General features: G+C 53.5%; 8 protein-coding genes across 8 annotated transcripts; 3 read left to right on the top strand and 5 right to left on the bottom strand.

Annotated features, from left to right (window-relative positions):
* The first annotated feature begins 378 nt into the window (after positions 1-378).
* Positions 379-2,219, top strand: NCU01806 (3' exoribonuclease). The gene is made up of 2 exons (XM_951391.2): positions 379-1,120; positions 1,188-2,219. The coding sequence occupies exons 1-2, from the start codon at positions 644-646 to the stop codon at positions 1,884-1,886; spliced, it is 1,176 nt and encodes a 391-aa protein (XP_956484.1). The 5' UTR covers positions 379-643; the 3' UTR covers positions 1,887-2,219.
* Positions 2,093-3,721, bottom strand: NCU01807 (hypothetical protein). Its single transcript, XM_951392.2, has 2 exons — positions 2,961-3,721; positions 2,093-2,850 (listed from the first exon to the last, which is right to left on the bottom strand). The coding sequence occupies exons 1-2, from the start codon at positions 3,318-3,320 to the stop codon at positions 2,473-2,475; spliced, it is 738 nt and encodes a 245-aa protein (XP_956485.1). The 5' UTR covers positions 3,321-3,721; the 3' UTR covers positions 2,093-2,472.
* Positions 3,722-4,085: 364 nt separating this feature from the next.
* On the top strand, positions 4,086-5,863 carry cyc-1 (cytochrome c-1). Its single transcript, XM_951393.3, has 3 exons — positions 4,086-4,467; positions 5,015-5,300; positions 5,375-5,863. The coding sequence occupies exons 1-3, from the start codon at positions 4,452-4,454 to the stop codon at positions 5,397-5,399; spliced, it is 327 nt and encodes a 108-aa protein (XP_956486.2). The 5' UTR covers positions 4,086-4,451; the 3' UTR covers positions 5,400-5,863.
* Positions 5,864-5,927: 64 nt separating this feature from the next.
* On the bottom strand, positions 5,928-8,830 carry NCU01809 (AAA family ATPase/60S ribosome export protein Rix7). Its single transcript, XM_951394.2, has one exon. The coding sequence runs from the start codon at positions 8,691-8,693 to the stop codon at positions 6,039-6,041; it is 2,655 nt and encodes an 884-aa protein (XP_956487.1). The 5' UTR covers positions 8,694-8,830; the 3' UTR covers positions 5,928-6,038.
* Positions 8,831-9,135: 305 nt separating this feature from the next.
* On the bottom strand, positions 9,136-12,416 carry NCU01810 (hypothetical protein). The gene is made up of 5 exons (XM_951395.2): positions 10,861-12,416; positions 10,563-10,781; positions 10,288-10,476; positions 10,075-10,227; positions 9,136-10,011 (listed from the first exon to the last, which is right to left on the bottom strand). The coding sequence occupies exons 1-5, from the start codon at positions 11,297-11,299 to the stop codon at positions 9,800-9,802; spliced, it is 1,212 nt and encodes a 403-aa protein (XP_956488.2). The 5' UTR covers positions 11,300-12,416; the 3' UTR covers positions 9,136-9,799.
* A 587-nt stretch (positions 12,417-13,003) lies between these two features.
* On the bottom strand, positions 13,004-14,233 carry NCU01811 (hypothetical protein). Its single transcript, XM_951396.2, has 2 exons — positions 13,869-14,233; positions 13,004-13,805 (listed from the first exon to the last, which is right to left on the bottom strand). Exons 1-2 carry the CDS (start codon positions 14,168-14,170, stop codon positions 13,709-13,711), a joined length of 399 nt encoding a protein of 132 aa, XP_956489.2. The 5' UTR covers positions 14,171-14,233; the 3' UTR covers positions 13,004-13,708.
* A 641-nt stretch (positions 14,234-14,874) lies between these two features.
* NCU01812 (hypothetical protein) lies at positions 14,875-16,796 on the top strand. The gene is made up of 2 exons (XM_951397.2): positions 14,875-15,302; positions 15,383-16,796. The coding sequence occupies exons 1-2, from the start codon at positions 14,911-14,913 to the stop codon at positions 16,779-16,781; spliced, it is 1,791 nt and encodes a 596-aa protein (XP_956490.1). The 5' UTR covers positions 14,875-14,910; the 3' UTR covers positions 16,782-16,796.
* A 131-nt stretch (positions 16,797-16,927) lies between these two features.
* Positions 16,928-19,965, bottom strand: NCU01813 (high affinity glucose transporter). Its single transcript, XM_951398.3, has 5 exons — positions 19,072-19,965; positions 18,927-19,004; positions 18,351-18,833; positions 17,580-18,292; positions 16,928-17,525 (listed from the first exon to the last, which is right to left on the bottom strand). The coding sequence occupies exons 1-5, from the start codon at positions 19,119-19,121 to the stop codon at positions 17,152-17,154; spliced, it is 1,698 nt and encodes a 565-aa protein (XP_956491.3). The 5' UTR covers positions 19,122-19,965; the 3' UTR covers positions 16,928-17,151.
* Between the last annotated feature and the right edge of the window lie 799 nt (positions 19,966-20,764).

Here is a 20,764-nt window from a genome sequence, read left to right as displayed (position 1 = left end):
CTAATCCGCGTCTTTTCCAAAGACACGATGGAGATGAGCTTCTTCGCAACGAGAATGCCAAATCGTTGTTGGATGCTGAAAAACAACTGAATGAAGTGAAGAGAAGCCAGAATGCCCTCTGAAAACAACACAATTGCTCTTTGGTAAGAGAACTGACGGTAGGTGTTGACTGGTGCTCACCACCTGTTATGGCAACTTCTAGATTGTAAAGTAAACAAACCCCTGAACGAAGCGTTTACTTAGTGCACCCCGGGGTGTTTCTGGCTGCCGGCCGTTACTTTGGGAGCTTCAGAAGCTGCCTCTTTTCAGCCTCAGTGCACCCCACCTGCGTTTTGGGGGGACTGGGTAGGTACATGCAAGCAACTGTGCAGGCGTCAGGCTGAGCGGCCCCTCCAAAAATTCAGATCCAAACATCATTCATTTTCACTGACGGCGGAACTTGTCAACCTCCTCCGGCTCAATTTCCAGAAGACGAAATACCGATTCAGTCATTCGCTGTGTTGCGACCTTCCATCGCTATTTTAGGGAAAATCCAATCGCAAATATATATTTCAAAGCATCACGCGCAAGAGACCTGCGCCGCATAGAGGGGGCCAAGTAAACAAACGCAAGAAACCCAGAATTACCAAATCTCGAAATAAGCATGGCGTCCACACAGCACGTCCTGCTTTCGCCGGCGGAACTTGCCTACCTCCACGCTTCACTCAGCCTCACGCCTCCTATCCGCCCGGACGGCCGTTCTCCTACACAGTTCCGCCCCCTCGTCGCTGAGACAGGCATTCTCCCTGGCACCAATGGCAGCGCACGTATCTGCTTCGCCGACGGTACAGAAGCCATTGTTGGCGTTAAGGCGGAAGTCGAGAGGACGAGGACAAGACACGATTTCCCCTCGCTAGATGAAAGTGCTGAGGACGATGACGACTTGGACGATAACCAGAACGAGGTGATTAAGGGCGACAACGACTGGGTAGAGATGACGGTGGAAATTCCCGGGTACAGAGACGACGACGCGGGGACTGTGTTCCTCTCCGCCATGCTTAGTGAAGCGCTGTTGGCGGATGGCGAGTTTACAAAGAGGCTGTGGATCAACCAAAGGTTTCACTGGAAGCTCTACCTTGACGTATGTCTTCATGTTCTCTGTCTGCGTTCCGCAACCAACAGCCACTAACATCAAGTTCTGACGACAGATTCTTCTGATCTCCCCGCCGCTTTCATATCCCCTCCCCCTCCTTTCTCTAACCACACATCTCGCCCTCCTCGCGGCCCGTCTCCCACGCCTAAAGTCCGAAGGCGACGAAGATCCCCTCTTCGACGACGACTGGGCAGCCGCTCCCTACCTCTACCCCAGACCTTCAGAGAAAGGTTCCAAAGCGACGGCCCCAGCCCCCGCTGCTGCCAGGCCACCCGTCACCCTCCTCGTCATGGCCGTTGGTAACAACATCATCTTCGACCCTTCCAAGGAGGAGCTAGCCGTCGCCGACGTTGCGCTGGCCGTTTCCGTTGGCGAATCTTCCTCCTCCACCACTTCTACGACCAGCAGCAAACCCACAGCAATGGACATCGACACTGAAGAGACAAAAGGACACAACCTCCGCCTTCTATCGGTGCGAACAATCGATCCCCCTTCGCGATTGACCCCTCCTGGTATTCCCAACGCAAGCAATAGCGCTTATGGAGCGAATGCGGGCGCGAAGGATGCCGAGAAGAAGAAGCAGCAGCAGGAACAGGCGAGGACAGCCGAGTCTGAGGCCGTCGAGGGTGTGTGGAAGGCACCTAGAGGCGGCGCCAAGACGTTGGTAATGGCTACGATGGTGCAGAAGGTTTTGGAGAAGGGAGGCGTGGCCGATGAGGTGTTGGATGCGCTGGATGGGGTTGATTTGAACTGAAGGTTGCAACCAAGCTAGTGGCACTACTATCTGGTTGCCACCGAACGCCATGGTATATCGGCGGCCAGTGTCGCAAAGCACGCTCCGCTACTTCTTGTCCGGTTATCGTGTGGGCACATAGGTCTGTTGTGTTCGGAATATCGGAAGAGGCTCAGAGCTTTGGCGTGTACATGAAAGAGGCATATCCACTCGTGTATCGTATACATTGCAGGAGCCCTGGTCAGTCATACTCAAGAGCTGTGGTATGTGGCGTGCTCGGGGAACAAGATAGATGGAGGCTTGATGATAACTCAAAACAAGATACCCCTATTCCAAAATCTAACGCTAAACATGCTTTTCTGTGCCCGCTGCCCGTCAAGTCATTAATAACACTTAATCGTACACATAGTCATCACAAGCATCTCCTCTTCCGTAGACTATACCTCTTTCCATTCCACCTTCTTCCGGAGACAGCCGCGGGGCAGCGTGATCGGAATCACAGCGCTATACCACGCTATAATTGCCCACGCCCCATTCCCTCATTTCCATCTCAAGCCGCAGGTTCCTTGCACCACCTTCACTCCCGCCTCAGGTTAGCAACGGCCCATTATTGCTGCTCCTCCTGCTGCGGCTCTGCCTTGGCGGCAGACGCAGTAACCTCCGGTTCCAACACCCCCCTCGACATGCTAGCAATCCGCTCCGGTTCCTTCAGCTTGATGAAGCCCGCAATGCCTTGTTCCTCGGGCAGACCGTGCGCCTTCCTATACATGGTCCGCTTGGCTACGTCGTCGATGGCCCGCTGTCTCCTGGCCGAGATCTCGGCGGACTTGTGCGCCTCGTGCAGCCGGATGACATGGCCCAGGTGACTGAAGGAGTCGATGGGGTGGCTGAAAAAGTCACCGCGGGCAGGGAGCATGTCGGCGAAGGGAGAGGTGCGCTTGAAGTTCTCGGTTGCGGTGTAGATGGCTATGGCGAACAGAGAGCCCTTTATTGTTCTCCAAGTAAGTTTTGATTCTGAGAGCTTGGGGAGCTGGGCCATCGTGAAAGGGAAAGAAAAAGCAGGGGTTGAGCTAGATGGGATGAATATGTACATACCAAGGTCAAACACATGTGAAACCACTTGTTATTCCAGAACCACCACCCGAAGGTTCCCTCGCCGGGCATCAGGCCCGGGTATTCCTTTTGCGCCTGGGCCTGCTTCTCCTGGAAGCTGAGGTCGCCGCCATAGTGCCGCGGGACGTTTTTCTTGTTGGGAAGTCGGGAGCCGTGTGAAGGAGGGTTAAAGCGCTCGGGTTTTGCGAGGACGCGCTGGCCGGATGGCGTTGTGTTGGCTTCCGCTGTTGACTTTGTGGATGCGAGACGGCGTTGGATAAGCTTTTGGGTGGGCCGTTGCCAGATGCGCCCGTACTGTGGGAGGAGAAAGCGGGGGATCATGGTGGAGGTTGCTGACGACATGGTCTGTATTATTGTTCTTCCCCTTCTGGTCCCTATGTGCGCCCAGCTGCGTGGCTACAACAGCAGTACAGCTACTCCAGTCAAGATTTTGGGTTTGGAATTTTGCTAGTGGTACTGATGCGCTTGAGTGTTTTGGACGACAGGCCGTGCCGCATCAGGTCGCTGCTGTATGGGTGTGGGGTCAGGCTGCCGAATCGCAAAGGTGGGATTCCCCGGCGGCGACGTGGATGGCCGGGTGTTGTGGATCGGGCGGTCGGGGTCGGAAGGGTGCCCAGAAGTCGGCCTTGGTTCTTTTTGCGGCTCAATCGGTCAATCGGATGACCACGGGTAACAACATGACACAAGAAATTGCCGCTACCATGCCGCATCAAAAAAAAAAAAAAAATGAAAATTGGGTGATGAGATTGGGTGGATGGCCTTCGCGATGACATTCCTCTACCTGATGGGGCTAGCGCGGGCCGTCGGTTGTATTGTACGTATGTAGAGGTATTGTGGTTTGGATCGTAATCGCAGTTCTTTCAGGCACAATTCGTCTGTCCGCAAATCATTGTGGCTCCTGTGGGGCCATTTCCGACTTTGCCCGTCCCCGACCCGGCAGCGATGGCCGTCGAAGAGCGCCTCTGACTAACGTTGGGCACGTCATTGGCCAATGTGCTGTATGAGACCCGCCTTCTCCAGCCTCAGGCTGTGGCTCCGGTCCACGTCTTGGCCAAGGTCATCGTCAACGAAGGTGCTCGAGATTGCGAATGCCACATGGGATTGGCTGGAGGGCGTTGCCAGCGAGTGGTTGCCAGCTGTGAGCACATTGAGGACTAAAAAAAAGTTGGATCAAGATCCTCAGCGTGTTGCGGTGTTCAGCCAGCCAGCTTTCTGGAGACAGCGAGCGCGGACGCCGGGGGGAGGCTGGCTTGCATGGATTGCACGCTGCAATACTGACTGGCGCCGTGTGGCCGGGATCCCGTCACTTTCCACTCTTGGTTTGCAACTTTTTTGTTCCTACTATTTCTTACGCCTCACCGGAGCTTTTTCTTCCTCTCCCTTTCCCCTTTCCTGTTCTCAGTCATCTCAACTTCCAGTATTCCCTATACACCTTTGCGGTTTTAACGCTTCCTCATAAACCAATCAGTCAAAATGGGCTTCTCTGCCGGTATGTATCCCACTCTCCTCTCCTCACCCACGCCATGATGCGCACGCGCTCTCTTTCTTTTATTGTTGTCTCGGCGGTCCGGCTCGTCAACGTCATCCGCCCGTCCGCCGGTCTTAGTTTCGCTGGTTGAGCCATTGGGTGTTCGCAATGTCCACATGAGTTGAAGAAGAGGCTACCACCCCTCGGTCACGGCTTCTTCAGCATCTCCATGGACAGGGCACCTCGAGCATGGCCTCGGTTTCCGATCCCGACTCCGATGGTTGCGCGGCATTTTCTCCTTGTTTCGTAAACACGATCACTTGACGGAGCGAAATCGCGCCGTCATGGGAGATTGGCCACGTCGGCTTGAGGCCACGGAGCATGTCTTGCCCTACGACATACTTCCCTCACCACCATCTACCAGATCTCCAGCCATCAAGGTCTTGCTCCTGGACACCACGACCACGACAGTCGAGGCCGAGACTACCGAGATAATATCAGAATGATCAGAGCCGCGCTTTGCTATCTTGCCGATAAACAGCCGTTCTAACCTAAAACTTGCGACCAGGTGATTCCAAGAAGGGTGCCAACCTCTTCAAGACCCGTTGCGCTCAGTGCCACACCCTTGAGGAGGGCGGCGGCAACAAGATCGGCCCCGCTCTTCACGGCCTCTTCGGCCGCAAGACCGGCTCCGTCGACGGCTACGCCTACACCGATGCCAACAAGCAGAAGGGCATCACCTGGGACGAGAACACTCTCTTCGAGTACCTCGAGAACCCCAAGAAGTACATCCCTGGTACCAAGATGGCCTTCGGTGGTCTCAAGAAGGACAAGGACAGGAACGACATCATCACGTACGTCATGCGCTGCTCCCCTATATTTGTCACTCAAAAAAAAATGCAAAGCTAACTCGATTTCACTCCCACAGCTTCATGAAGGAGGCTACTGCTTAAATGCAATCTGTTTGATGATGGGCGTTGTTCTCGAGGAGTTATGGGACTGTATTAATAAAAAGGGAGATTTTTTTTTTGCATTAGACGGGCTTGGCACATCCCTCTTCGTTGTTGGACCATAGACTAGACGACTTGTGCTCGGCGATTCTTGGTTGTTTTTCGACAACCACGATATCTCAAAACCTCCTCTGTATGAAGTTACGAAGAAATACCCCATTCCCCCTTACACCCCCTTTCTTGATCCCGTTCCTGCCGTGTATGTATGGTTTGGTGCTTGACGGTCACGCGAGATTGAAGGCGACAGAGTAATCACTGGTCAGCTTCTTTTGAGCGTTCAAAAGCGAGGCAGGCATTTTTCAGATTTGATGATGATGTTATAAAGAATGGAGGACTGTCATATCTAACTGCATTCAAAATACAATAAAGCATCTCTGCTCACGCGATAATTTACATCTACCTAACCGTCCCATGACTTGTTGGACTTGTGGAATTTGACGGCTTCATCTCGCAACATGCCTACCATAATCGGCAATTTTCATGTTTCCGATACCCAAATAAATCTATAGGTATAATTATCAAAGCATCAAGACCATTTTTTTATAAACCCTAGAACGCCATGTTGCAATCCCTTCTCATCTGCTAATCAATATGGACATATTTTTCCGGATCTTTCACACTAGGCTTCACCTCGTTCAGCGCCTTCTCCCAGTCCTCCGGAGTGATGACCGGGTTAGCCACCATATCCGTCACCTTCTCCTCCTCCGTTGGCGTACCACTCTCCTTACTAGACTGGTACATCTGGCTCAGGTACGCCCTCTCCAAACAAGCCTGGGCAGCCGCCTGCATCAAGTTGCCCAGATCGGCACCCGAGAAGCCGGTGCAGCGCAAATCCAGCGCGACACGCTCCAGCTGCTTCTCCGCCTCCTGCATGGTCTCGTCCATAGCGGCGGCGGTGGCCGAGGGCGTTTGTTGGCCTGGCAGAACAGCGCCAGAGCCGCCATCGATATCCATTACGTCTCCCTCCACAGCGGGTGTCGTAGTAGGCGTAGGACGAGGAGGAGCAGCAGCAGCCGTCTGGGAAGCCTTGGCCCTCGCAATCGAGTTCCTGTAGAGTGTTCGGAGAATGTCCACCCGATCCTCCGCGCTGGGCAAGCCGACGTAGATGCTCGTTCCCAATCTGCCCGGTCTTCTGATCGCCTCGTCAATGATGTCCGGCCTGTTCGTAGCGCCAATGACGTAGATACCGCTGCGGTCGCCAACACCGTCAAGCTCCGTGAGCAGGGTGTTGACGACGCGGGCGCTGGCGTCGGAGAGCGAGTCGTCGCGCTTGGGCACCAGGGCGTCCATCTCGTCGAAGAACAAGATGCAGGGGGCCGAGGACTTGGCGCGCGCGAAAAGCTGGCGGACTGCTCTCTCGGATTCGCCCACATACTTGTTCAGCAACTCGGGACCCTTGATGGAGATGAAGTTGGCTTTGGACTCGTTGGCTACGGCCTTGGCGACCAGCGTCTTACCGCAGCCTGGAGGACCCCAGAGCAAAATACCGGCGGCCGGTTTAATGCCCACCTTGGTGAAAAGTTCGGGCCGCTTGATGGGGCCGATGATGCTCATCTCGAGCTTCTTGCGGACTTCGTCAAGAGCGCCCACATGCGCCCACGTGGTGTCAGGTATCGTGCTGAAGCCTTCACGCTTGGAGGCCGGCTGCACGCGGGAGACGGCGAGGCGGAATTGGGCCATGGTGATGCAGCTGTCGGACCACGAGGCTTGGCGGTGGTCCTCGAGGAGGAGCCAGTCGCGCTGTTTTTGGGAGATGCCGGTGAGGGTGTCGTCGAGTTCCTTTTGAATCTGTTTCTGTTGCTCTTCGTGGCCCTCGGGGGAGTCGGAGGTGATAGCGGCAGTGGCAGCTTCTGCAGCGGCAGCGCGCAGTTGGCGCGCCTTTTCGAGCAGGGCGTCGAGACTTCCACGGAAGGATTCGGACACGGCGGCTTTGACGACGTACTGCAGATCGGAACCGACGTAGCCGGGTGTTAGCTTGGCAAGCTCGGCGAAATTGACGTCGTCGGCCACGTTGAGGTCGCGAGAGAGGGACTTGAGAATGTGCTCGCGGGCGCGCTCGTTGGGCATGCCCATGTCGATCTCGGCGCTGAAGCGGCGACGGATGGCGGGATCCAAAAAGTCCGGACGGTTGGTGGCGGCCAGAACGACAACATTCTTGCCAAGGGGTGTCTGCTGCTTGATGCGGTCCATGCCGTTCATGATTTCCGCTACGATACGGCCTTCCATGCCCTTATTAGCGCTCTCACGCTTGCCAGCAATGGCGTCGATTTCGTCGATAAAGATGAGGCACGGGGCGAGACGGATCGCTTCATCGAAGACATCACGGATATTCTTTTCTGACTCGCCCGAGGTGCCGCCGACGATGGAAGGCGCAGAGACAGGAATGAAGGCGGCGCCAACGCTGCCAGCCACGGCGTGAGCAAGCGTGGTCTTGCCGCAGCCCGAAGGGCCGTGGAGGAGCACGCCATTGTCGTAACGGTATCCCATCTTGGCACAGGCCTCACCCGCACAAAGCGGGAACCACACCTCGTGTAGAAGCTTGTCCAAGGTATCGTCCACACCGGCAATGTCCTTGATGGAGATGCCCGTGGGCGGCGACCGGTCGACCTCTTTCTCCTTCGATATCTTCTCCGCCTTTCTCTTCTTTCCTCTAGGCTCTCCATTCGCCTGTCTCTCAGATGATCCTGGAGCTACAGCAGCCGCTCCGAGTCCGGGGGTTTGTGGAACTGAGCCCGATCCCCCTTCACCAGCGGCACCCGCCTCCCCTCCACCATTTTCCACCACCGCCACACCTTCACCACTCACTGCCGTCGTCGCAGGCAGCTTCGGCGCGGCCAAACCCCATGCCTTCGCAATCTGCTTGTTCAGAAACCCTGTAGCCGTCGCCTCAGCCGACTTGTTCCTCTTGGCCGCTTCGGCCTCATCCGCCGCCTCAATTGCATCGTCCGAATCCTCGACCGCGTCCTTTTTGGCCTCCTCTCGTCGTAGGTCGAGCACCCGCTCGATGGAGTCCTCCAGTAGTTTCTTCTTTTGGCGCGCAAGACTCGAGTTGGACCGTTTTATTGAGTCGTAAACGGATGAGACTGAGAGCCCTCGCCTGCTCGATAGGTTTTTGCTGTTCTTGCCTTCCTTCTCGATGATGGCCTCTCGCCTGTCTTCCTCCTCAATCTCCAGTTTCACGACGAGCTGGTAGACATCGCGGTCGATGCCATGCCGTAGGTTGGCACGGCCAGGCATTTTGTGCAAAGTGCCCGTTGCTATATTATGGTGGCGGCAACTAACGGCGGATGAATTTATTGTGAAATGAAAGGATGAAGTCAGGTTGGGCGGGAAGGTGAAGTAACTTGAAGTGTAAGTTCAACAAGAAAGGGAATGAAAAATTGTTAAAATGACAAGGGTTAGGGTTTGGTAAGCGCACAGCAACGTCAACCCTCTACCTGTCCTGCCACTGATACAAGTTCAAGACAAGGAGCCGAACCGATGGATGTCGCCTTTATTGCTGCTCGGGTTTATTGATGACATTGGATCTCTTCCACGAATCATTGGTTTTACTAAATTTTATAAAGTAGACTATTTGTATACTAAAGGCGATGACCAGAATTGAACCTTCGCTGCGCTGAGCGCTAGAGTTTAAGCCCAAGCACGGACCCTCTGGACAAACTTTCTAGCCCCGTGGTTAGTTTCTTTAGCAGCTGTACCATCGACACAAACTTCGTAGCTCTGTGACATCGTACAAATAGACAGACACAATCGCAATACCCAGCTACAGCCAGGATATTTTCTTTGGTGTTTGATCGCTCTAATTGCACTCGCTACGATGTCCCAAGGTCCTTTCCCTAAAGTATGTTTCACAAACAGGACCGATCAACTACACACCTCTCCCAAGTGTGCTGAGTGGGAGATACGCCCGAACACTTTACTTCAACTGAACCGTAAAAAATAAACGCCGTTCCAGACAAGCTTGTCGCTGTCGTATGCACCATCTCCTTTCCCTGAGGTAGATCCTCTGAGATAAAACCAAATAATATGAACTTCCTCCTCGATGCAGATCAGCCGAGATGTTATCCCTCGCCAGACATCTCTTGCGTACCTGCTGTATGCGACTCTGTTTCGCAATGCCGATACGCAGACATGATTTATACGTGTTACCCTGAAATATCTCCCCGTATACACTGCGCCATTCAAATGATGCGTAGTCTCCCAACTGCTCACGGTACTGAATGTTGTGACGCATAACCCAGCACTATGCACCTCTAAAGAATGGTTGCTGTTGCACAAAACCCGACAGATACCATTCGCCGATGGTGACCGGTTCTTTTTTTCTGGGATGTGTAGCGACGATGCTAATGGTCTTCCATGGCCTTAATGCGTTTCTTCAGGAATTCGAACGACGAGAAGAAGACGGCGTTAACAGCACAAGACCGGGCCATTGATACACCAAGACCGCGATACATGTTGCGCTGGAAGAAACGGATCTTGACGGGCTCGACCTTTTCGCCCTTGGAATACATGAGCGAGTTGCGTTGATAAATGCTCTTGGCTGAGTCGACCGGGTCTGGAGAAAGGTTTGACAGTTAGTTTTATCTTAACGCCATGATGATCCGAGATCTCGGCTTACAGATTAACGCCCAAGAGACTATTCCGCACATGCCACCGGCGATCAACACTGCGAAGGGGTTGTTATGGGTGCCAGCCCCGCCAAAAGTAGTAAGCAGCTGTTTGCTGCTTTCGTAAGTAATGAAGTACATGGCGGTACCGAGGGTATCTCGGGCTATCACAGTCAGCCTAGTTAGCATCTTCTGAAACCATAGAATCGCAAAGAATTACCCACTCAAATGCAAGCCGAATCCTGTGTAAAGACCGCCCAGCCCTCTGTGCTTCACAATGTTTCCCATTGTCTTCAGAGTTCCCTTGTTTTGGTAACTCGCAGCAATGGCATGGCTTCCCGGTTTTAGGCAATTCTTCTTGTCTGCCATCAAAACTGAAACTTGCGCGCTGAGCTTAGTCAACTCGAATGGGCCTATGGTATTTTCGGAAGCACGGCGTTAGCTTTCGATTTTAAGAATTCCTCAAAAGAGGTTCTTCGGTTGTTGCACACAGACTTACAAGCTATCAAAGTTATGCACGATCCGGCCGTTGCGCCAGCGGCGCCAAAGGTGGCAACAGTCCAGAAATTGGGCAACGACCCGTGGGAGGCGACATGGCTCATGACATCAAAGCCAAAGTTGCGTTTGACCCAGTCACTATATGCGTATTTGGAGCGCTGATAGATGGAAAACGACACAGTCCGTACCGCAGTTATGCTGAGCATCGGGGCCGTGACGCCTAAGTCATTCAAGGCAGGAGTCAGGAAATTGGCACTACTAACCCCGGGCAAGGTGCCGGGAAAGGCGCAATAACCTACCTCGAAAGAAGCCCCTGAGCCTCTCGGTGTGATATGTCTGCTTGACACAATCGACAAATCCGGCATATTTGTACGTCTGCATCCGTGTCTTGACGCTATCAAGGGGGAACGTGGACATGGTGGACAGCACGCTCGAGGCCGAAGCGGCAACCTCGGTGCGGTATTTTTTCGCCAGTCGTTGTGTGCTGTTCCAAAACTGCCCATCGCTGCTAGGACCGGCATTTGTAAGGCTGCTCGTGCTCGTGCTGGTTCCCCCATTTGAGCCATCTTTAGAGCTCCCTTTCAGCGATGTACTGTTCTCCTGGCTGTTGCTCTGTTGCGACATGATGGGAAATGATGGTGCAAGGCGACGGTGGCCAGCGGTTGGGCCATTGTTCGATATACTGCTGTCGTCGAGGAGGGCGTTATCGGCAGCTGGAAGGGTTGCTGTCGCGCGCATACTTGTTGATAATCTCGTGGCGCGCGAAGTCGCCCCTTGTCGTAGCTCTAATCTCGTATATGATCTGCAAAACGGGGGACTGCCCTTTGCCGGGGATCAACTCGGAAGAGGCCCGTCCGGCTAGACAGTGGTCTCGTCGATCGAGACCAAAGTCCTGGGCACAGTTGCAAAACGCCGTTATGCTGGCTGGCGAAGGTCCGTCAAAGACACCCCACCCCGCGCGTGCTTCTCGGTCTGGTGAGAAACCGGTGTCCCTTCCCCTATGTAGCTCTCAATGGGTGGTCCCGCGCAACTATTGAGCTTTTTCTGATGGTGGAACGAGTCGGAGAGAAGGCGAATGTACAAGTTTGAGGCAGGATTCAAGGGCCGGAGGCCTGATCGACGAAGAGGGGAAGGGGAATAGGGATTGGTTGGTGCCGAGGGCGTCCCTATTCCCTAGTCGGATGACAGTTGACCGATGGACGGCGACAAGCGACAGACGGCAGGCGATGCCGGTTTGCTTATCGTAAGGTACCTCCCGTCGAGTGGGAAGTTGAAGGGTAGCTAGTTGACGCTGTGTGACTGGAACACAGGAAGCTGGAGAGATTGGAGCTCGAGGTGACCGGGTAGCGTAGGCTTGGAACCGCGACTGTCTCTGGGTGCAATGCAGTGCACTTAAAGTTGTCGTGCGAGTGTGAAGCTTGCCCGGGTTGGTTGCGGGGTTCGACGATGAATGCAGTGGTGAGGTGTGTGTGTGCTAGCAATGCACTGTTCCGTCGGGACTGCTGTTGGAACTGATGGTGGCTTGTGACGGCACGAGTGTACAGGTACTCGGAGTGTACAGAGGCGTGCAATAGCTGGTGGTGTGGGAGTGCAATTGGAGAGAGAAGAGGAGGAAGTGGAAAGTTGGAGTTGTTGCAGAGACGGAATTCCAGACCGGGGGTTCGGAGTCACGATGCTACGGGAAATGGAGCTATGGCGGGTACTTCCACGCATCGTGACCGCTTGCTGGGTCCCGGTCCGGCAGTCTTCGGGCGCCTTTCGCCGTTGGACCATTTCTCTCGGCTGAGTCGCAGTGGAAACAAAGGCAGTCACGATATGTATGGACATAACGATGGGGAACTCCACTATAATGACGGATGATATTCTGGTGCTGCCTTCGTTTTTTTGGAAGTTGGTGACAGCCCCCTCCAAGTCTCTAACACTGTTGCCCGAAATCCGAGGTAAAGCTCTCCCATGTACTCTCCATGTAATGCAACTGGCGCGGGGTTTACCGGTACCTCAAGATGCTGCTTGCACCGCTTCAAACTTTGGTTTTTTTTTGTTTTTGTTTTCTTCCCACAATGTGACGGATGTGACCGATCTGGCCTGCTTCTTGTGGGGCCACGATCCCCGTGGCTTCAAAGGGCGTCTCATTTCCGTTCATCTTTGCAGTTGACAATCGCCCATTTCAGTGTGACTACAGCAATCGCCGTCAATAACTCGCTCTGGAGATCTCCAGTGCCAAAGCAATCTCGAACCGTCGGTAAATGGGATCGGCCTTATAGTCTCAATCCCAGCCAACATCATACCGTCACTGATGCAGCAATGCTTGCCTGAAACAGGGACAAGCGCATGTTATCTCGCCACCGACGTTCGATCGTGGTTCGTTATATAATCAAAAGGGACCCTTTCCGTGTTTCCTCTTTGTTGCTGCTAACCACCAGAAGCGGAGATGTTGTTGTACACTTTTTCAGTAAAGGAGTCCATGGTTTTACAATCTAATCTCAAAAGGTTTCTAGAACTGAGATAGGCCAGTCACATCTTGGCTCTCATCAGCAGCCCCGAGGTAAAACCCGCCTAGAACGGAAACCGCGCCACAAGGTGGCATGGCGGGTAAGTTGAGCATGAACTAATTGTAGCCGCTTCCCGCATGCAACACGAGATCCCGTTGTTGGGTGTTTTGACCCTTATATCTGTTGTATACGTGCCGCAACCCTTCCTCGCGCATCTGTTCTCCCAATGTTCCAGTTGTTGACCTTCCCTTTTTTGGTTGACAGCCCGCAGTCCACCATCATCCGAAGCCTAGATGTTGCTACTCGGAAGCGCATTGTGAGCATCGACGGCGTCCTTTTGGGCCTCACTTGTGGGACATGGCTGGCCACCCCATTGACAAGACCGCAAACCACCATTTACACCACTATCATAAAAAATCCAATGCGGAGAAACCTGGGGAAAGATCCGACGGTGTGCAAAAGTGTCTCCAATTTGTGGAGTAATCACGACAATTGGAGCCGACTCATCTGACTCGGTTTGGCCCCTTGTGATCGCCTCCTTTTTCCCGTCCGTGGATCTGCTTGAAGGGCCGGGGGCATGCCCATACAAAACGCTGGCACTGAGGCCGGCTTCGAACCGCTCCTGGCCACTGTTGCCCGGACTTCGGACACTTGTTTACCGTAAACACAAGTTCATTGTATCGTTCAACATGGCGATTGTCTTGTCAAAATGCTCGTACTCCTTTTCATACACTGGATCCTTGAGCGCTCTCCTGTTGGGTTCCTTCTCTTCAGCATTTGCACTTCAGCCTCTTCGCCTCTTCTATTTGACTTACTGCTGGGACTTGGAAAGCGTCTGCGCCCTGATCCTCCATGGCCCGGTGCTTTTGTTCTGGATATACCTAACGTGTACCAGATTTTTGATGATTTTGTGCTCCACCCCGACATACGTCGCGGCCGACTCGAGAAACCACAACGTTGACTTGACCCTCGAGGGCTCAAAAGTGCCATTCTTATCGCGGAAGGCTGCACGGAGTGTGTCTCGAACCACAAAGCGCGCCGGCTTGGAGAACTGCACGGCCCTCAACGACCATCGTAGAAGATGTCGGTAGGCGTGGACGAGCTCCTGGTTCGACATGATATAGGGTGTAACGGGTGTTGAAGTCCTGATGGGATGCAACCAACGGCTATGTAATCATCAAGCCAATCGATGACTCGAGTGAACAGACGCAAACTCAGCACGGACCATCATGGCTGGTAGGTATTGTCAGCGTACCATATGTGTATCAGGATGTGGACCGATAGCGTAACTTACGTCTTATCACTTACACGGACTCCAACCAACCGGGTATGCCCTTTGTCCAAGGGCAACCACCAACTTGCTCAAGCTTCCGTACCAGTGGGCAAGAGAGGTTTCAGTTACTTAGTTGAACAGGTGCCTAAGTATAGCGTGTTGACGCTTAGCTCAAGTTATGATTGTTCTCGACCTGACAGCATGGCGCACAAAGAGCCTTGTCCAAAAATATCTTTAGTCAACATGGATCGCTTTGTTCTCTCCCCTGGCTGACACATTAAGCTCCCGCCCTCTTTTGCCCTTTCCCGTGGGAGGAATTATTATACCCGCCATCGGACTATTACAATTGATCGTACGACTCGACGACGGGAACCGAGCTGAAAGAAAGCGATCCCCATCTTTGCTCCCTCCCTGGCGGGGTGTGACGCCTTCTTCTCGCTCATAACTGCTGAGACGTGAACGGCCGAGGAGGGAGCAATCTTCTAACCGTATTCCCGACTCTCTTCACTTTCAACATCGTGCCCATGGAGATCTTTTGACTTGCTCACCCTCACTTCGCGTTATCAGTCGTCGAATACAACACGATGGCCGTGATAACTTCAATGGTGCCCACGAGCACGGCGGCACTGATTCCAAGCGGAGTACCCGTAAGCGCAGCAACACCGGCAGTCATCACTTCGGCGGCAGCACTACGACGCCAAATTGGTGGAACTGATGTTCCAATATTAACCAGCGTCTGCGGCTATGCCGTCGCTAAGGATGCCCATCTCATGCCCATATCGCCTCCAGAGGACATGGTGTGTGCCATGTTTCCACCGAACCGGCTGTTTGGCTTCTGCTCGAAAAAGTCCTCCCTCAAAGACAGACACGACATCGTCGACAACTGCGGATGGAATGCCTGGTGTATCGATGCTTATAATTGCAGTTATGGCTGCGGTATTGCCGAGGCACGTACTCAGTTTGGCACAACAAGATGGTATGTCCATCTGTTTTCGTCTCCTCTATGGTCTCCTTCCCTATGAAACCCAGTTCACTAATTTGGATATCTCAAACCAGCCATGCCGCATCTAATCCATATTGCCAACTCACCCGTCTAACGAATACTCATACCGACGAAGCAGATCCATACTGGAGTGTCGGTTGCGGCGACGGTCATTATACGATTCACAACTACATGCTGGATCAAAAGGCCGCTCTCGGAACCTCTGTACTTGCTACCACCGCCACCACCACTACATCAAGCGGTAAGCGGGATTCGGTCTCGACTGTCGCTCCCTTAACCACCGGAGATGACAACTTCACTGCTTCCCATGTGCAGGCGCCCGTCCCAACAATTTCAACAGCAAAGCCCGTGATACCCATATCTTCGTCACAGCCACCAGAACCCTCAACACTCCAACAAACCCACTCAGCCCACACTCTCCTGCCATCCACTTCCACTTCCGGTGACATTGCCCTCCCACCTACCTTGACTTCAACATCCTCAACCCAAACCCTTCCCGAGACCCAAACCTCCGATATCCCCACTTATATTTCCGCTGCCAACACCCCCTCAGAAGAAGACCAAAACCCAAAGAGACACAACCCTAAATCCGCCATCCTCGGCTCGGTCATCGGCGCCCTGGCAGTTATATACCTCATCCTCTTCACATGGTGGTACCGCGGGCCTCGTCGGCGGAAGCGAGCGCGGGAGGCAAAGGAGGCGGCGGCGGCAGCGTTAAGAGAAAGGGGATTTTGGCGCCCAGGGGCAGCACCTGAACATGGACTGTATGGGGCGAATAGACCACAACCACATGGGATTCAAGAGCTTCAGGGAGGGACTCATGGACCTCGTGAGATTCATGAACTCGGGTTCGGAACAATGACGCGGAACCCACGTACGCCCACGACGCGTCAAAGAATGCCCAACACTCCACTGACAAAGATCAAGAATGGAATTGACGGGGATGCACATGGAAGCGGAAACGGAGAGTTACCAGGCCTAAGCCCCCTCAGCCCCATGGTTCTAAGTACAGGGTGGGGAGGCTCGCAGGCGACGAGTGCAAGTGCCGCTTCCACCACAAACATGTCGGGTGTCACCAGTACCAGTTCTACCAACTCTGGATCCAGATGCGGGAGTGGATGCCGAGCGTGTGCCGAATCTGGGATTTTCGGCATCGAAAAACCTGCCAAGGAGGCGGTGACCGCGACTATCAAGGAGGTGGCAGAGTTGGATGGACGAAACGTGACCTTTGAAGTAAGAGATCGAGTAAGAAGGGAACAGTTGGAGGGGATCGACTTGGCTCTTGAGCCTGTTCGGTGGAAGGGTTCGGGGAGTGGCGGTGGTACAGGTACAGGTACGACCAAAGGTGGAGCTTTCGGTGCTGGTGGCGGTAGTAACGGTGCAGCTAGCACCCCTATGGGTGCGCCTGTTGCGCGGACTACCTTGGTGCCTCCTGAGTGGAATATGTTTTAGAAAGCGAAGGATGAGAGGGGACAATATATGTAGGATAAAGCTATTGTGGTGAGAATTAGGGTAAGAGAGTGCTTTGGGTATTGTTGTGCTACTGGACATTACCAGGAGCATGCAAAGTGAAAGCAAGATAGAAGCAAGGCAGGACCTTATGGTGGAAAATGACAACCGCGTTTGAATTTTTAGGAGAGGAGAATGTAGCTCTCAGACAATCGAGCACTTCCAATCTATTTCGCTATCCGGGCTCTGGAACGCACCGCTCCCTTGAGATTTCTGATATCCAACGTCTATGTGCGCACTTATCCAAAGAGAACACAAGGTATAACTGCTTTGGATTGACCCTGTTCACTTGAAGTCGGAATGTATCCAAGATCTAGTCATCGCCTTGCCGAAGTGGCGCATAGCTACCACTATCAGATCCCTCGGCACTTCCTCTCCCTCTCCGTCCAACCAACCTCGACAACAAGCCGCCGATTCCGCCCCTGTTTTGGTTGGAGGAACTCTTATTTATAATCTCAACCTCATCCGGAGGATCGATCGGCAGGCCGGGAATGGCCGCACTGGCGAGTGGCCGACCTCGAATATCCAGCCGTGGCACGGGTGAGCCCGGACCAACGAGAGGATCAACCTCAGCATGAAGTGACGGGGTGCTGACGGTGGGCGTGCCAAATGCGTTGGTGGAATCACCAAAGAGGGCGTCCATGTCCTCAAGCCGGACACCGCAAGTTTCGGGATAAAGGAAATATACTGGAAACTCCGTTAGTTGGATACCTTGAGGGGTCGCTGTAAGGAGATACTCACCAATTACAAAACTAACAGCGCAGAAGAAGGCATGAATCAAGTACAGCCTCCAGTGAATCAACTCTTGTAAAATGGGCGTCATCTCTCCAACCAAGAAGTTGAACGCCCAGTTCGTCGCTGTTGAAAGACTAGCACCCTTGGATCGAATCTTCAAGGGCAATATCTCCGGCGGGTACAACCAGGGAATGGGGCCCCATGAGTATCCGAATGCCGCATTGTAAATCATGACCATAACCACAACTGCAGACGGTGTCCAATGAGTATCAAGGTACAAGAAGTACGAAATAGCGGACAGGGAAAGCACCATAGCCACAGCACCCGTCAAGAGGATATGCCGACGACCCCAGCGGTCGACGATGTACCATGGCGGAATCGTCGACAATAAGTAAGTGATGCCGTTGAAGCCAGTCATCAACACGGCGTCGTGGCCCACCCAGCCTGCAGACTCGAACACGAGGGGTGCGTAGTACGAGATGACGTTTATGCCGTTGAGCTGCGCCAGGGCTTGAGCCGACATAGCGATGAAGACGCGACGGCTGTATCGCTTGAACATCTCACTGTATGTTCTTTCGCCCTCCTGGCGCGCAAGCAACACGCCCATCTTGATTTCTCTGAACTCATCCCTGGCGCGAGGATTATGGATGTCACCACCGCCGTACAGGTTGGCAATCACGACGATGCCCTCCTCGTCATGATCATTGTCCAGGAGCCATCTAACATCGTGATTAGCAATCAATGGAAGCTGAGCACTGAAAAAAAGGCTGTACTTACCTGGGTGATTCCACTATAATCAGACTTCCTAGTCCGAGCAACGCGCCCATGATACATTGCATGAGAAGCGGAAGACGCCACGAGATGTTACCCTCAAGGAACCCACAGAAGTAATCTACCCAGACAGAGGTTGTGTAACCAATGATGTTACCCGAGAACTCAATACAAGCAAGCTTTCCTCTGTTATGAGGAGGCGAGATCTCGGACTGGTAGACCGGAACGATAGTGGAGAGCATGCCGACACCCAAGCCAGCAATAATACGCCCAGTCATCATCATGGCCATATCAGTGGCCATCGTTTGCAAGGCACCGCCCACGAAAAAGATGCACGATCCGTACAGGATAGTCTTGCGGCGGCCAATGATATCACCAATTCTGCCCACCAGGAGCGAGGAGATGAGGGCACCTATTTCCAGAATCGCAACCATAGTGCCTATTTGCGCGCTTGTTGGCTGATTGAAATAGTCCTTGAAATACGGACCGCTGCACAGATCTCATCAGTTACTCGGTCTTCGTGTCTATCGAGCGTGACGGTATGGGGTGTCAGGAAGCCACAATAGAGGGGGGTTCACGCACGTAATGATGCCGGACATGACGCCCTGATCATATCCAAAAAGAAAGACGCCTAATGACACAAAAATGGAAGTGAAGTAGCTGTTACGAGTTGTTAGTTGTAGTTCATGCAAGTCAAAACATTGCCGGGCAGCAGGAGACATCGAACATTAGCGGTTTGCCAGTAAGGCCATGAATGGGGTTTCGTGTTCCCGCCATGATGCTAGCAATAAGGCGCTCGGCCCGCGAGACAGTTCGGGGGGCGGCGTCGGGAATGCGAATTGCTTCCTTATCAACTACTCCAGCTTGACCAGACGGCCTGGAGGAATGGGCGCTGGAGCTAGAAACAGACTCGTGATAATGGACGTGCTTGCCGCTGTGACGATGACGTTTCGGATGACGATGATGGACAACGCCAACGAGGGTGTCGTCCTCTAGCGTATCGTACAGTCTCTGGCGCAAAGGATCCTCGTGATCGAGCTGCTCGGCGATGTCACCGGTGTCGATCCACGAGGACTCGGAGGAGCCGTAGTCGTTGGAGTCGTCGCCGTCGCCGTCCTCCGAGTATCGCAAGCGCTCAGCAGGGTGTGGAGCAAGAAAGGAGGAACTGCCTTGTTTCCGGTTGCCGTGCGAATGGGTCGATGGATCGTCTCGGGCAGCCGCGTGTGCGGAGAGCGTGCGAAGGGGGATATTGGAAGGGAGATGGTTCGCAATCGGAGTTGGCTGCGGAGGAGGAATCTTGGACGAGATGGAGCTGTTCTGCAGCAGCCCCCGACCGCACCTTGAGGTGGAAGTGGAAGTGTTTCTTTAGTCGAGGAGTACTTTCAGCCCGAGATGGTCGATGTCGAGACGGACGCATTGGACGGCTCGCGGGGGTCACGGGCTTGTTCACGGGGTTCCGGATCAACCAAAAAGGCAAAGGGAAAGCAATGGAAGCAAGTGCACGTGTGCAACTAAGAATGACAGATGACCGAGTGTCTTGCAGAGAAGAGTTGAAGACTGCACTAGTAATGACAGACACCTGGAGTTTCCATCAAGTAAAGTAGAGAGAGGTAATTGCGGCAGGCACAACCAACCTGCTACATACACAACTGCCCGGCCAGGACCGGGAATCTTGGGCAAGTAGAGCAAGTACCTACGACAGCCAAGGGCCCGCCAAGACCCACCTGGCATGATTACTAGCCAATCCACACCTGCTCAGAGGAGCCCCCCTGCTCCAGTCCTCCAGGAGCGCTGTCCCGTGCGTGGTCCACCATTTCCACACCCCGCCGATTGTGGTCTCCAAACCTCAAACCGGCCTCAACTTTGGACTTGTCACTGGCAGAGACCAGTTGCACACATGCCCAAAACATCACAAGCCGCGCAAATCAAATGAAAATCACTGCAGAACCTGGAAGCCATTTCACCCTTAATCATCCACATGATTGCAACGTCTGAGTTCACAATGTCTGGAGTGTCAGACTTGTCCGAGTGATCATGATCGACACCTGGCATTCATTCATTGTGTGCCCCTTGTGCAATAGTGTAGACGGCAGGAGTCAAAGCTGAGATGGCGATCGATGATGGGACGAAGCACTTCTCGACTCGTTGACTTGCCCTTCGAAGCAATCAAATGGCGACATCCAAGTTATTCACAGATCCAATACACGTCTAGCCGGCAAGCGTGGTGCCTAGCCGGATGCCCCAGATGTCCCAGATATCGGAGCAATTTATTTAAACACCGAACCCACGATCGTTAGCTCGAAACTAGGGGTCCGATGAGCCTCCACGCGGGAACTCCTGGTCTCCGGGACAACATCGATGCCAACATCATAGCTGTCACAGTACGTACATTGCGAGGCTAACGCACCGAGGTATCTGAC

This window comes from Neurospora crassa, linkage group II, assembly GCF_000182925.2.
Source record: "Neurospora crassa OR74A linkage group II, whole genome shotgun sequence".
Taxonomy (NCBI): domain Eukaryota; kingdom Fungi; phylum Ascomycota; class Sordariomycetes; order Sordariales; family Sordariaceae; genus Neurospora; species Neurospora crassa.
This window is presented reverse-complemented; position numbering and strand designations above follow the sequence as displayed.

Excerpts from the sequence above, each read along its gene's own strand:
- NCU01806 (XM_951391.2), top strand. The coding sequence starts at position 644 with ATGGCGTCCACACAGCACGTCCTGCTTTCGCCGGCGGAACTTGCCTAC. Across the intron at positions 1,121-1,187 it reads ACTGGAAGCTCTACCTTGAC|ATTCTTCTGATCTCCCCGCC; the intron begins GTATGTCTTCAT and ends TTCTGACGACAG.
- cyc-1 (XM_951393.3), top strand. Across the intron at positions 5,301-5,374 it reads GACAGGAACGACATCATCAC|CTTCATGAAGGAGGCTACTG; the intron begins GTACGTCATGCG and ends TCACTCCCACAG.
- NCU01807 (XM_951392.2), bottom strand. The coding sequence starts at position 3,320 with ATGTCGTCAGCAACCTCCACCATGATCCCCCGCTTTCTCCTCCCACAG. Across the intron at positions 2,851-2,960 it reads TTCACATGTGTTTGACCTTG|GGCTCTCTGTTCGCCATAGC; the intron begins GTATGTACATAT and ends AGAACAATAAAG.
- NCU01810 (XM_951395.2), bottom strand. The coding sequence starts at position 11,299 with ATGCGCGCGACAGCAACCCTTCCAGCTGCCGATAACGCCCTCCTCGAC. Across the intron at positions 10,477-10,562 it reads GTGCATAACTTTGATAGCTT|GCCCATTCGAGTTGACTAAG; the intron begins GTAAGTCTGTGT and ends AAAATACCATAG. Across the intron at positions 10,228-10,287 it reads AGGATTCGGCTTGCATTTGA|CCCGAGATACCCTCGGTACC; the intron begins GTGGGTAATTCT and ends TGACTGTGATAG.
- NCU01812 (XM_951397.2), top strand. The coding sequence starts at position 14,911 with ATGGCCGTGATAACTTCAATGGTGCCCACGAGCACGGCGGCACTGATT. Across the intron at positions 15,303-15,382 it reads CAGTTTGGCACAACAAGATG|CCATGCCGCATCTAATCCAT; the intron begins GTATGTCCATCT and ends ATCTCAAACCAG.
- NCU01811 (XM_951396.2), bottom strand. The coding sequence starts at position 14,170 with ATGTCGAACCAGGAGCTCGTCCACGCCTACCGACATCTTCTACGATGG. Across the intron at positions 13,806-13,868 it reads ACGCTTTCCAAGTCCCAGCA|GAGAGCGCTCAAGGATCCAG; the intron begins GTAAGTCAAATA and ends GGAACCCAACAG.
- NCU01809 (XM_951394.2), bottom strand. The coding sequence starts at position 8,693 with ATGCCTGGCCGTGCCAACCTACGGCATGGCATCGACCGCGATGTCTAC.
- NCU01813 (XM_951398.3), bottom strand. The coding sequence starts at position 19,121 with ATGGCGGGAACACGAAACCCCATTCATGGCCTTACTGGCAAACCGCTA. Across the intron at positions 19,005-19,071 it reads CTTACTGGCAAACCGCTAAT|CTACTTCACTTCCATTTTTG; the intron begins GTTCGATGTCTC and ends AACTCGTAACAG. Across the intron at positions 17,526-17,579 it reads CGCTGTTAGTTTTGTAATTG|TATATTTCCTTTATCCCGAA; the intron begins GTGAGTATCTCC and ends CGGAGTTTCCAG.